Source organism: Bacillus rossius, chromosome 7, assembly GCF_032445375.1.
Source record: "Bacillus rossius redtenbacheri isolate Brsri chromosome 7, Brsri_v3, whole genome shotgun sequence".
NCBI classification, from domain to species: Eukaryota; Metazoa; Arthropoda; class Insecta; order Phasmatodea; family Bacillidae; genus Bacillus; species Bacillus rossius.
In genome coordinates this window covers 6,081,338-6,095,157 of record NC_086335.1, presented here as the reverse complement: position 1 = coordinate 6,095,157, position 13,820 = coordinate 6,081,338, and the positions used below count along the sequence as shown (strand labels likewise).

At 44.5% G+C, this 13,820-nt stretch overlaps 1 protein-coding gene across 1 annotated transcript in view; it reads left to right on the top strand.

Annotated features, from left to right (window-relative positions):
- Positions 1–13,820, top strand: part of LOC134533653 (116 kDa U5 small nuclear ribonucleoprotein component) — a 130,090-nt gene that overhangs the window by 51,703 nt on the left and 64,567 nt on the right. Inside the window, exons 6-8 of the mRNA XM_063371190.1 lie at positions 5,412–5,536; positions 10,063–10,254; positions 10,330–10,420. Of these exons, the coding sequence (XP_063227260.1) occupies positions 5,412–5,536; positions 10,063–10,254; positions 10,330–10,420 (408 nt within the window). The remainder of the gene's footprint in view (positions 1–5,411; positions 5,537–10,062; positions 10,255–10,329; positions 10,421–13,820) is intronic.

Below are 13,820 nucleotides of genomic sequence, written 5' to 3'. Positions count from 1 at the left end.
GCCCCATTAGGTCGAGGGCGACCGTGTGAAATGGTTCCGATGGTAAGCGCGGGATCTGTTGCTCCCTTCCGTCCAATCGCCGCGCCTTACATCTCTGGCAGCGTCGGCAGTTCCGCACGGCGTTGCGCACGAACCTGCCTATCCCTGGCCAATAGAACATTTCCCTCACAGCCCGTGCGGTTTCATCCGTGCCTGGGTGGCCGGCGAGTTTGTTGTCGTGAAAAAACTGAAAAACCTGCCTACGTGACTGCGGGGGGGCGAACGTCCGCCACTCCGACTGGCTTCCTGCCGGGCGGGCCTGCAGGTGCCCGTCGACCACCCGGTACCCTTCGCACTCAGCCTCTGCGCACCTCTGTGTAATGTTCCTCGTGCCCTCGTCTTCCTGCTGTATGGCGCGCACGAACTCCTCCAGGTCGTCTAGCTCTGCCCCAGGGGGTAGCGTGGGGAAGTTTTCCCCATTGATGTGGTACAGCACGGCGGGCGGGGCTTCGTCCCTCGTGCTCGTGTCCCTGGTCCTGCTTGCGGGGGGCAACAGTTCGTCCCACTCGGCATCGTCCCAGGCCACTACCGTCCGGTCGGGGTTCCGCGACAATTCGTCGGCTAGTTCGTTGTTTTTGCCGGGGACGTGCTCCACGGTGAAATCGAGGGCCTATAGTAGCATCGCCCAGCGGGTAAGCTTCGACCGGCGCCCTTGCATCGTCGCCAGCCATTTCAGGCACTGGCTGTCCGTGCGTAGCGTGAAATGTTGCCCCTCCAAGTGCGCCCGGTACCTCCTCAGCGCCCAGACCACGCCCAGACATTCGCGTTCGTTTACACTATAACGTCGCTCGACCTCGCCGAACTTAGCACTAGCGTATTCAATGATTCTCGGTTCTCCGTCGTCGCCCTCCTGCAACAGGATGGCGCCGATCCCCTCTTGGCTGGCATCCGTCTGTACTATTATCGGGCGGTTCGGGTCGAGTCGGGCTAGCAGGTGACATTGGCGGAATCGGTTCTTCAACTCGTGGAACGCCCCCTGCGCGGCTTGGGTCCACTTAAAAGGTTTTTTCGGGGACAATAGTTGCGTCATCGGCGCCGCGACCGTGGAGAATCCCGGTATAAATGCGCGCAGCCAATTAGCCAGCCCTAGGAAACGCTGTAGTTGTTTACGAGTCCGGGGTGGGGTTTTATCTAGGATGGTGTCAAGCTGTTGTTTTGTCGGCCGGTTCCCTTCCTCATTTACCACCAGCCCGAGGAAGTCTAACTCCGTGGTGCCGATGTGGCATTTCTCCCGGTTGCACGTCAACCCATGAGTGGCAAGCCTCTCGAGTACCAACGCGAGGTGGTGGGCGTGGTCCTCCCACGTCTGTGACCATATTATGACATCGTCGAGGTAAGCTGCGGCGAAGTCCCCCGAGTAGTCCCCTAGCACCCTCGTCATCATGTTTTGGAACGTGGCTGGGGCGTCCTGCAAGCCGAAGGGCATTGCGCAAAACTGAAAACGGTGGCCGTCGGGTATGGTGAAGGCAGTCTTAGGCCTATCTTCCAGGCGGATTGGCACTTGCCAGTACCCTGACTTGAGGTCGAGAGACGTGAAAATCTTAGCATTCCCCAGCCCGGCAACAGTGGTGGCCATGTTCAACAAGGGTGGCGGTGCATTTACGGTTACTTTATTTATGGGTTTAAAATTCACGCAGAAGCGCAGACTACCGTCTTTTTTCTCAGCGAGAACAATTTGGAAATTGTAGGGGCTCTCTGTGGGTTCTATGATCCCGTCACGCAGCATTTCACGAACCTGTGTCAATATCGTCTGTCTTCCCACGTGTCTGTAGCTCCCTGGTGGTATGAATATGGGTTCATGCGGGTAGGTTGGTATGGCGTGTTCCGCTACTGTTGTGCGTTTTAAGGGGTCGGCTGAGGCGAATACATGACACTGTTCATCCAACACACTCTGTATCGCGGCATGATGCTCGGGAGGAACACCATGACGGAACTGGTTGAGACTGACCTTAATTTGCGGTGGCGGTGCTGGTCGTCCGACGCCGTGCAGGGTCCGCCGTCCCTGGGTCCCGACGTGTAGGCACCCCGTCCGCACCTCGATGTGCGCGTCCTGGTCGCTCAGCCAGGGCAGCCCGAGGATCACGTCGTCCCGCAGCCCCGGGACTACCAGGGCGGTTGCGGTTGACTCCTGGTCGCGGACTCGCACGCGCAGAGTCGCGATGCCTCGCGTGTTGCAGGCGTCCCCCGCGGTGGCCAGCTGAAGTCGGCCCGCCTGGGCCACGAAGTGGTCCGTCTCGAGGATCCTGGCCGCGACACAGTTGTGGCTGGCGGCCGTGTCGACCAGGGCGTTGACGGCGCGCCCGTTGACTACCACTGGCACCCTGATAAGGTCTCCTTCGGCGGCGCTCACGTGTCCCAAGAGCGCGACAGTCGGTGTCGGTTGGTCGGCGTGGTCGGAGTTTTGCACGGGGGTGACTCGGTTTACCTGGCCGCCCCCGTCGGGCCGTTTCCCGATGGCTCGTCCCGGGCTCCCCCAGGTCGGAACTGGTTCCGCACTGGGCATTCCCTGTGCCAGTGGTACACCGGCCCGGGACACGTATGACATCTGGGTGGGGCTCCCTCCCCGATGGCCCGGTCCCGCCAGGCTGGCGTGGCCCTGGTCTCCGTCTGGGCGTGGTCGGGGTTCCTGGCGTTGCTGCTCGGTTGTCGGTATGGCACCAGCGCGCCGGCTGGGTTGGGGCCCTCGCTCTCTGGTTGTCGGCGTCTGCTCGTCGGGCTCGTGCGAGAGGTTTTTGCCGCCTTCAGGTCCTGCTCCACCGCGGCCGCGTGTCGGATAAACTCCTCCAGGGGTCCTTGGGAAGACTGGCGCAAGTGCGGCCGCATGGCCTCGACCACGTGCTCCAGGATCTCGTCAGGGTCGCCCGCCGGATGCAGGCGCCGGTGGAGGCGTACCTTGCGGATCACGAACGCCTCTGCGGACTCCGTGAGGCCTTGCTCGGAGCAGTACAGCTCAGCACGCACTTTCATCTCGGCGCGGACGTCGGCGAAGCGTGCCCGGAACCTCCGCACGAACTCCGCCCACTCCATGTCGAACTCGCCGACGAGCGCCCACCAAGTCTTGGCCTCTCCTTTCAGGGCACGCCCCACGCGCTCCGCCCACTCCGCCTCCGGGACCCCGTAGCGCCCCAGCCGGTCCTCGCACACCCGCACGAACTTTCCCGGGTCGTCGCAGTTCTTTCCCGCGAACTCCGGCAGTTCCACCGGCCCGACCGGGATCGCTCTCCCACGTGGTGTGAAGGTTGTGTGGCCGGTCTCCGCGCCGTCCCGCTCGTGAGCCATGTCCTTCTGGGGCGACTTCCTTATTCCGCGGCATAGCTTGCACGTGAACCACCCGTCCTTGTAGGATTCTGCTTCCGCCTCGTCCGCGCACTGCAAGTGCTTAAACGCCCGGCAGTTCCGGCACCAGCCGCCCTCACGTGGCCGCCCGACACATCCTTTGGCGGTACACTTGAGGAACTCTACCGTGGTCGTGCCTGTTTTGCGCTCTCCCCCACTCTCCTTCGCTTCTCGCGGTTCCAAACACACGCACGTGTCGGACCACGTGGCCCCCGTCACCCCACCAACGTGTCTCGGGCGTGCGCACTTCATACAATACAAGTCACTCAGATTGAAAACGTCTTCGGTCTTGACCGACGCCATGCTTTAAGATGTTATTACACGCACTGCAAAGTTCACTTGTTGCTTGTCACGCGACCCGGTAAGCGCTCTCGCTTCGCATTGTCTGTTGTCCACCCCTGGCTGCCTGCTGTTATTGTCCGTGCGGCGCGCGCATTCCAAGGTCACGTGACCCGGCGGAATTCCCGTTATCGGCCGGCCGGCCACTCCGCTGCGCTCCGGCGCAAAACCGCACAACTCACGCTTCCCGCTGCCAAACCGTCCAACTCACACGTCCCGGATTTTTGTTCTGGCGCGCGTTGTGTCTCGCCCCACGCTCTGGGGCGCCAATTGCTATCGCACTGGGTTGCTGAATTATAAAGATGTTATGTTGTGGGCGCCACCACGTGGTTCGTGGGCACGTGGACCCGGCGAGACTCTTTCTCCTGGTCGTGACGTCGCCCGTGTGGGGCGAGACACGCAACCCTATTCACCTACGGTGGCCCTAACACCCGCTCTCAGCGTCGTGTACGCTATCACCGTGAAACAATTATCCCAAGTGGGCTCTAGGCGTCCCACACGCCATACACTCCTTAAGGACACACGTGGTTAGAATGAAAAGATGGAGACTTCAATGCGCCCGAGTTTTATTCACTCCTTCCTCTTACATATTTACTTATTAAGCGGTTAAAAAGCCAACGGCATGAATCAGCTTAGAGGAGGGCCAGGTCACCTCGTGGCCTGACCTACGATTCGCAACGCAGTCGATTTCAAAAGTCCGTCTGAGCGGAAAAAATATTTATGTTAAAGAGTCTTCCACCCGGAGTAGGCCTCGAAGCGGTTAAAAGCGATTCAGAAAAATTATTACACGGCCGGATGCTAAATGATCAGTTCTTACCAAGTATTGAAGGCGACGAGGTACAGCACGCGTCCTACTCCGGGCGGTTCCAAGATTAGACTGCCTGGCTAGGGGATGTCATGGCGCCTCCTTCCGCTCCCGTTACCGTTAGCTGTTCAATTTACGTTTTTCTTACAATGAAATATGAATAAACATTTAGTAAACCAGTATTAATTAAGTTACTGCCTCTGCTCCTTCCACCTAATTAACAAAGCTAAATAAAAGAATTACAATAATGAAAAGTTAATTTGGTAGTTCTCTTAGCGGTCGCTTGTGGCGCTGTAACGTCTGTTTAGAAAAATGGACCTGCAAACATACGACCCTTGGGAATTAAAAGATAAAATAAAGGTTGACAATTCTTATTTAATAATTAGGATTTACGGGGAAGCCGCACCGACTCTAATTACTGGCCTCTTGTATGGCCGCAACACACACACTCACCTACACACGCTCGCCGTCGGCGGGACGTTTGAAATAGAGGGTGCTGGTGGGGGGAGAGGGGTGCTGCCGTGGACGGGTCACATCGGGCTTAGGAGGGGCGTAGCCCTGGACGACGTCATACTTAATGAAGTTAGGTTTATTGTGCTTAACAGTATCTCGTGTAAGTTTCATCTGCACTTTCTAATAATAAATAAAATTAATTAAATTTCTTTTAAGCCGAAAATGGTACTTAGCGTATAAAGTTGTATTTATATTTCATCAGTTTAACATAGAATTCAGTTGTTTGTCATGCCTGACAATTTTTATTCCTTTATTTTTTTATGTATTTTATATTATATAATTTTTTTTTTTCCTTCTAGTAAACATATGGTGGAAACTGTGCTTGTTTTAGGTGTTTCCTGTTTGTGTTGTGTTTGTAAATATGTTTTGATGTTTTTAGGAAAAGTTGGCAGTTACTATCTGCATTAATAAAATTGACCGGTTGATGGTGGAGCTGAAGTTGCCTCCACAAGACGCCTACTACAAGCTACGGCATATCGTTGAAGAAATAAACGGCCTCCTCAGGTAGTTTTTTCTAGCTTTCTTAGCATGCTCTTGTAACTTATGAAATGTATCAAACACTAACTTAGAATTGGAATACCCTCTTTTATCGCATAATCATCGCACTTGCATAATCGTCGCACGTGCATAATCGTCGCACCGATTTTTTGGACCGTCAAAATTTGGATAAAAAAATCTCTCGCGTAAACGTTGCATGATGTTTTTGGTCCTGCTATTAGAATCCAAGTGCTTTGTGTAGGTATTTTTTCCATATAAAACGATGTATTTTAAAGTATAAATCTAATATTTATTTTGACTTTACCACTTACTTATTTGATAAAAGAAAATATGAAGTTGTCTGATGTGTAAATTTTCTTTTAAAGATGTTTTTAAACATTATAACCTTTATCTGTTCATCTGCGTCGCCGCGGTGTACCACTTATAAAAATGTAGCAAGCGCTAGTTGGCATCATTCATGTTTGGTTATGTTGCTTCCCGTATAGAGCGCGCACACGTAGTCGAATATCAATATCTCGCCGATTCATTGAATGCGCGCTCACTGTCGAGTGCCGAGTTAACTACAGATTATGGCCCGCACTCTTTCGTGGTACGTGTGTATTACGATGAGAGTTAGGCATTAGTTCAGGCTCACATTCGGGTCACAGATTTTGTTTTTCTATTTACAGTTGAAGAAAGGATTTTGTTGCATGACTTATTAATGTAAATTGTTTGGTGTACTCTTGTATACTCCACTTTTTAAATAAATGTACTTTCCATGAATGGGTTTGGTTTTTATGAATATCATTACCTAACAAAAATTTTTTTTGCCCATAAAAATTGCACCCCTACTTTTAAAACTAGATTTTAGTACAAAATTTGCGACGATTATGCGAAAATACATGGTAGTTCAATATTGTAACTAGTACAGTGAAACCTCTATTTAACAAATCTCAAGGGACCAAAATTTGTTGTGTTTGTTGTAAAGGGGTTTGTTAAATGGAGGTTTCGCACGATATATTTCTAGTCATCATAAAGCTTCACATAAATGGCTAGAACTGTCTTTCTGACTGTTTAATACAATATGAGGAATTAAACATGAAAAAGTACATAGATTACACTCGTTTAATGGCATGTTTAATAAGGTAGAAATAAATAACTATCGTGTCCAAATCATCATTTTTACATACTTTCACACATTTTCGATTTGTTCCTACCAGAGAAGCGTTGTTTTCGATCTGTTCCCGGTTGGATAATATGGTTGAAAGTGTAGACGCGGGATGTCGTAACGTTTAGCTATATCACTTTTTTTTTTTCCAACTTCAACTGCATTTAAAATTTCTAATTTTATTTTTATGTCAATCTGTCGCCGCTTTTTAGGATTAGAATTAATTTTACAGTAGTACCGTGTTTAGTTCCGTAACTACGTGTGGAAATAAATAAACAACAGTGAAAACTGAAAAAAAATTTGAAGTTGTACTACACCATAGTTAAAAATATTTGCATGTGCACATCTTTAACTATAGAAACGCAATATATACTAGTTGTTCGTCTTGCCACAGCGATGGTACGGGAGGTTTCCGCCACAAGCGCTAAATGTACCCGCCATTTTGAACATAGTGTGGCATGTGTATACGACGTGTGTTATCCATGATGCTTTGTTTATTTATTGTCTTCCGTGATGGTGCATATTATTTTAATGTTATACGCACATATTTTTAAGCAGTGAATGTAAGAAAATTAGTGGATGTCTTGTAGGAGATGTTTATTTTTGCGTGTTTTTCAATAGCGCTTGTTCGTTGTAAAGGGCATTTCACTATTTCGGAACAAATAAAATTCGGTATTTAGAGGTTAAAACAGCATTGATCTTATGGAGGTTCAGTGGGACCAAAATTTTATTTCGTTGCATTGGGTTTTTCGTTAAATAGAATATTCGTTAATGGAGGTTTTACTGCATATAGACTTTTATTGAAATTTGATTGATGTATGTGTGCGGTGTAAATAAGACGTCAAACTTAGTAACCACATGCTTGGGGTTAGTCGGCTTTGGATCGTACAAGCTGGCTTCAGAGAGGTTGTGGCTATTTGGCTTGCAAACTACCCACGTGAGCATACTACTTCATTACTACTTCAGTATTCCATTCCGTGCAATAGTTTATGTTCACTTGAACCTCGCTGGATTTCTAGCGGTAGCAGCAGGGCCGCGATGCGATGTTGGTGGAGTGCCAGTCGGGGGGAGAACAGAGTGACCGAGCGCTTGCTCACGGTAGAGCGAGAGACGAGACAGTGGGCCTGAAGTGGTTGGTGAGAGACCTCCACATTGTCCTGTTGGCGGTCTCTGTAGCACCAAGGTTTCGAGGAAATTCACGAAACACGAGGGTAATGTTGTAGAAACAGCTTGTGACTTGTAAACTTGCACTTGTAATTGTGTGAGTCAATTTGTAGTTTTATGAAACAACTTTCTTCATTTTTTCCTTTAGCTACAAGGGAATTTCTTGTGACTTGTAGATTTGAAGTTTTATGAACTAGGACCCAAGATGGCCTTCATCGCTTAAAAATAATTTTGCATTGTGTAAGTCTGTTTACTAGTGATGCACCGATTATACTTTGCCAATTACGATTACCGATTACAGATTATTACACTAATAATTGCAATTAACGATTATCAGTTTTTGCGTAAAGTTGAAATAAAAAACAAAGTCTTTTACTAAATATTCCTACTTGAACGCCATTCTGTTTTTACTCGTCGTTTAACATCCTCAAACATAGATGGTATAACTACAGTACTCAAATGTTTCCTGGAAGGAAGTTCATACTTTGGTACTGCTTTCTCCATTAGTAGCTTAAACCCTTTGTTGATGACAATATCGACTGGCTGCATGTCAACACAGATCATTTCTGCAACAGCTTGAGTCATTTCTTTTGCTCTTGGATCAGTGGGCAAGTACTTAATTTTTTTTGATACCATGGCTGGTAGTGTTGTTTGTGACAGTGCACGTTTTTCAGGTGGTCTAGGAGTGACATCAGGATCATCTACTTCACTTTCCCAACTTTTATTTATTTTTTCTGAAATCACTTCACTGGAATGAAATTTTTTTGCATGGTTCCACATGTTTGTAGGTGTGTACGACTTCCGGTTCCCGCAACTGCCTCGTGAGATGAGTGTTCCACATACGTATTAACCATTTAGCTTTAGATTCACATATTAAATCCACCGAGAAAAATTTCCATATGTCACTTTTCGATCTTGCAGACGTCATTATGTTGATCAACAATCAAAATACTAAGCTAAACTACAATGTGTTTACGTTAATGGCCATTGTCTACGAAAATAAAAAACTGCAGTATTCAATGTTCATGAATTACTATTACAGTGTTGCCAACTTCAATTCTGATCGTCACTTGTGCAAACATTATGGTTGCAATTTGGTATTTTATTTTAGTAACTCCCGTTAATGACTAAAAAGAACTTAATTTAAAAAAATGCCATATAATCACCATTTCAGTTTATTAATTACTAATTAGCATCACGTGAGCCTACTTTTCTCAATCCTTTGAGAATGGGAACTATGTAGCGGCAGTGGAATGTGAACCGATGGCGCTATTGTGTATTTGTGCGTGTTGTCCGTTCCAACCTCACATCATACATAACAATAACAAACATGGCCGACTACGGTACGCAGTGAAAATTAGTTAGACGCATCGTTTCTACAATACCATGTCCAATTTTTTTTCATTACATTTACTAATATAAGTAACATATGCCATATTGTGAATTGTGACAGCTTTAAAAATGCATTTATTTTCTTAACTAAATATTTTGTGCGAAGAAATCACGTGTGTGATTTGGCTGTGGCCATGGTAAATATTGTGATAATAATATGTACCATTCATGACATTAACTTAACAGGATTGTACAGTAAGTAAATGAATTGAAAGGGGTAAATACTGTAAATAGTAAACGGGGCAGTTATGTATGTACGAGCACAATTCACGAAACAAGCAAATATTATTAGGCAAGTGTATCTATGTACACTCCGAGACGTTGACATTCCCTACCTTCCACGGTCATATTCTTTAAGAGATTTCAGCCGTTTGTAGTTTCAATTCAAGAACTTATTAAGGTTTAAACTTTAAATGTATTTTCTTTTCTTTCAAGTCGTATGGGTTTCAGCAACAAATTTTACAATAATCAGCAATCGGTTATAACCTAACCTGGTAATCGCCGATTACGATTAATCGGCATTGGGTCAATAATCGCAGTTGCCGATTAACCGGCTGCATAATCGGTGCATCACTACTGTTTACCAAAAAGATGAGTAAAACATAACATTCAGGACCAGCCTGCATAATTATTAACTGAGCTACAGAATGACATCGAAAAACACAGAGATCTGCTAGTTTCCTGCTTTGCATTTGCTGCGTGTTCCGATAGTTCCAGATCATGTTGTGCATTGCGAAGGTTCAGACCGTGCCCATATCTGAGAGTTCTCGTGGTTCGGGTAGGGCATACATGTGAGCCAGTGTTGCCACAGCGATGTGTGTGTGTGCAGCTTGTACGCAGACGAGGAGAACGTGCCGCTGGTGTCTCCCATCCTGGGCAACGTGTGCTTCGCAAGCTCTCAGTATGCAGTCTGCTTCACCCTGCGCTCGTTCGCCAACATCTACGCGCAGTCCTACCCCGGGGTCAACGTGCGGGAGTTTGCCCGCCGCCTCTGGGGCGACATCTACTTCAACAGCAAGACGTGAGTAGCTGGTGCTGGCAGGGAGTTGGGGCGTGTCTGGAGAGGGCAGCACCGCAGCCTGTCGTGTGCTTCCAGGAGACGCTTCTCCAAGAAGCCGCCTCACGGGTCTGCACAGCGCAGCTTCGTCGAGTTCATTCTCGAACCCCTCTACAAGATATTTGCTCAGGTCAGTAGTTTTGCAGTCTGTTTTGTAAACGTGGTGGTTTGAACATTATCTTCACTTACTGACATGAGTTACAGGGGCGAGATAGATGCGCTTATTTCTTTCTACAACTTTGTTGATGATGTCATGGGATACATACAAAATTAATAAAAATAATTTTTAGGTATTTAAATGGAGTTTATTTTGCATATTTCTGGAATGATTTCACACAGATATCAATTGCATTTCATAAAAACTTCCTTAACAGTGTGAATGGACCATGAACTATGCCAAGACAAAGCGACTTATTTAGCAAAATTATTATTTATTTTTTATATTGTCTCTTCATATGTCAGCTTTCTGTTTTTCAACATCAGGTTTTAAAAATAAGTATTTTTAGATACAGTTTAGAATAAATTTTACTTTTTTAAAGCATTCTTCAATGTTTTTAGATCCTAATACTCCTGATAAAGGCATCATGTATGAAACAGGAGACTTGATAGGAGCATTGGCGATAATAAGTACAGTAAAAGTCCGTTATAACGTAAATTTATAACGGCGCCTAAAGTTTATGTTATAGCGAATTTTTGTTATAGCCAAAATTAAAAAAAATCTTATTATTGTAGCAATTATCAAATTTAGGCTAGATTTCGGACCCCACGTTATTGTGTTAAATGTATTGGAATTAGGATTTACTGTTTTCCACTCCACATTGATGGGTCATCAGTAGGGACATGCAAATTTCGCATTTACGATAAAACGAATTTTTACGCGAAATTTGTAAGTTTAACACGAATAACCTCACTTTTACATATTTTCTGATACCGCGAATTTTTGGGCGAAATACGTCTGTTTACCATGAATAACCACACTTTCCCGCTGTTTGGTAACTTAAAAAAAAGTAAATAAACAGCCGTTGTCACCACTGATAACACCATCACCGTAAAGAGTACACTTGCCAATGTTTACGTTTTATTATTTATTTGTTACGACGCGTTCTTGGCGAACTGCACTCCTGCACTAATACGCTCACGTTCTCTCGAAGGCACGTTTACAGAGTCAAAGAGTAATGTACGGCCATTTTGTTGGATATTTTGTGCATTACAGCGCTTGTGTCGCGAAGCAAATTATAAATTACGCTCAACTGTTCATCTTGCATCTACTATGGACTATGCAAACTGTTTTAATTTGTTCTCACTGTAAACAGACTTAACAATTACGTTTTATTTTTAAGAATGATAATTTTCGTTTAAAAATGTTGTATACAGTGCAACTATTTTATAAAAACTGTAGTTTGTGATAGAAAACGTCTTCATATTTCTCAGCAGAAGTTCGAAAGTGTAAAATATGCCGAAACCTCAAGCAATCACCAAACTTCGTGAGCACGAATTTCGTGATGTTGGGTTATATGCGAGGGTTAATATGTAGTTGGGCGATATGTGTTAAAAAAACTTTTTTTAAATCCGAAAATATTTTAATAACGAGGCTAGAAGGCTGGAGATACCCAAATGCTAATACGTATTTTGCATGGCGAGCTTACCAAGATGCAATGCAACTTTGAAAACATGAAGCAGTGCATTTTTTTGACAAAACAAAACCAGTTTTGGACCACATGAACACCACGAAAGCAGCTCCAGTGAAAATAAGTGTAGTGCAAGTGTCTACAAAATCTCTGGTGAAGCTTACCAGCTTGATGGCTACAGATCCAAGCAGACTTGACTTTGAAAACCCTTAACTGCCTTTGATCCAAAAAAGATATTTTGATTACAGTCATGATCCCTATTTTGCTTGCTAAGTTGTGTAACGTTTCTACTCTGAACGAAATGGACCGCCAGGAGCTGATCACCGGTTTTGGAGAGTTGAAACAGATAGTTAAGAAACAAATGAAGGAAAGTAGTGTGGATGTAGTGAAGGCACTTCAAGTTGTAAAACTTTCACAACATGAATTTTCTGACAGGTGCCTGGAAGCAGTGTGGATGTTGTGTGCAAACGCTGATTCGGAACGCTTCTTGTTACAATACAATAATGTTCTCACTGACAAGAGAACTAATTTGAAATAAGAAAATTTAGCTACAATGGCTATTATTTCATTTGAAATTTAAACGTTGTGTCAAAGTACTTTGCTTCTGAAATTATTGGGTTGACTTAATTTAGAATCTGAGTTCTTAAACTTGCGTCTTTTTAACCTATATTTGTGTAATTTTAATTTATAATGTTTCAACTGATGGTGCAATTATATTACAATGTTCTCTTCATATTTCTTACACTTGAAATCACAAAAATTAAAAAAAAATAAACCCACTTTTAGGTAAAAATAACACCGATTTTAAGGGAAAATAACACCACTTTTCATCACAAAATAAACACACCTTTTACATGTCTCTACTAATTATGTTGGACAACCATACAAATTATATAAAATAATTTTTCCGACAATTGGTCAGTAACACAAAAATAATCACTCGTACAGACCCTTGCAAAATAACACAAAATTAAAAATCACTTTTTAAAAAACAAATCAATTTTTGTTTGCCTTGATTTCACTAGACTTTCAGACAAAATAAACAACTGGACCTCTTGGAAGTTTATCAAATCTTTCGTCGAAGCATTTGTATGCTGATAAAAACAACTGATTGTTTCAAGTGCCTCCATCATTGGCGTTTTCGACGGAACAGATACGTCACTTGGTTCGTCGTCATTATTGTCATCATCTTCAGACGCTGCTTCGTTTTGATTAGAAGAGACAAGCTCGACAAGTTCTGTGTTCGTCAACTCCCCACACACGTCAACATTATCATCAGCCGTGGCAAATTCGTGGAACGTGCATGGCACATGCAGTTGTTCAGCAACGGTAGGTCAAATACAGTAAATTCCCTTTATAAAGTACTTTAGGGGACCAAAAATATGATACTACTTTATAGAGGAGTTACCCTAAACCAAAAAAATGTCGCTTCCCGCACATGTTTACAATTTTTTTTTCATTTTCGAATTAAAACGTATGTATGTGGTCTAACACGCCTTGTTTTTATCAATGATGTGATTTACTTACTTAAAAAAGTAAAGTAATGCAAAATATTAGTAAAACATAGTTAATATAGTTTAATTACATAGGTAACCTCAAATATACATACATAGTAGGCTTACCTCTTTTTGCAGTGGAAGTAATAGCCATTCATACAGTGCATCAGAGATGTTTTTAAATGTTCATTTCATAGGCCTAACAATACAGTATTATTTCCATATCTTCCATATTTCCATATTTTCTCCACTTTGAAAACATTAATTACAAAAATTTGGGGACTGGCATAAGTTACTGACACGTTTTTTAGTACCGGTACTCATAGTGTGACCTACAAATGTTTAGTTGCGGCGGAAAGTTTCACTTGCCATTTTATCTAGTATACATTTAACAAAACTAACAATC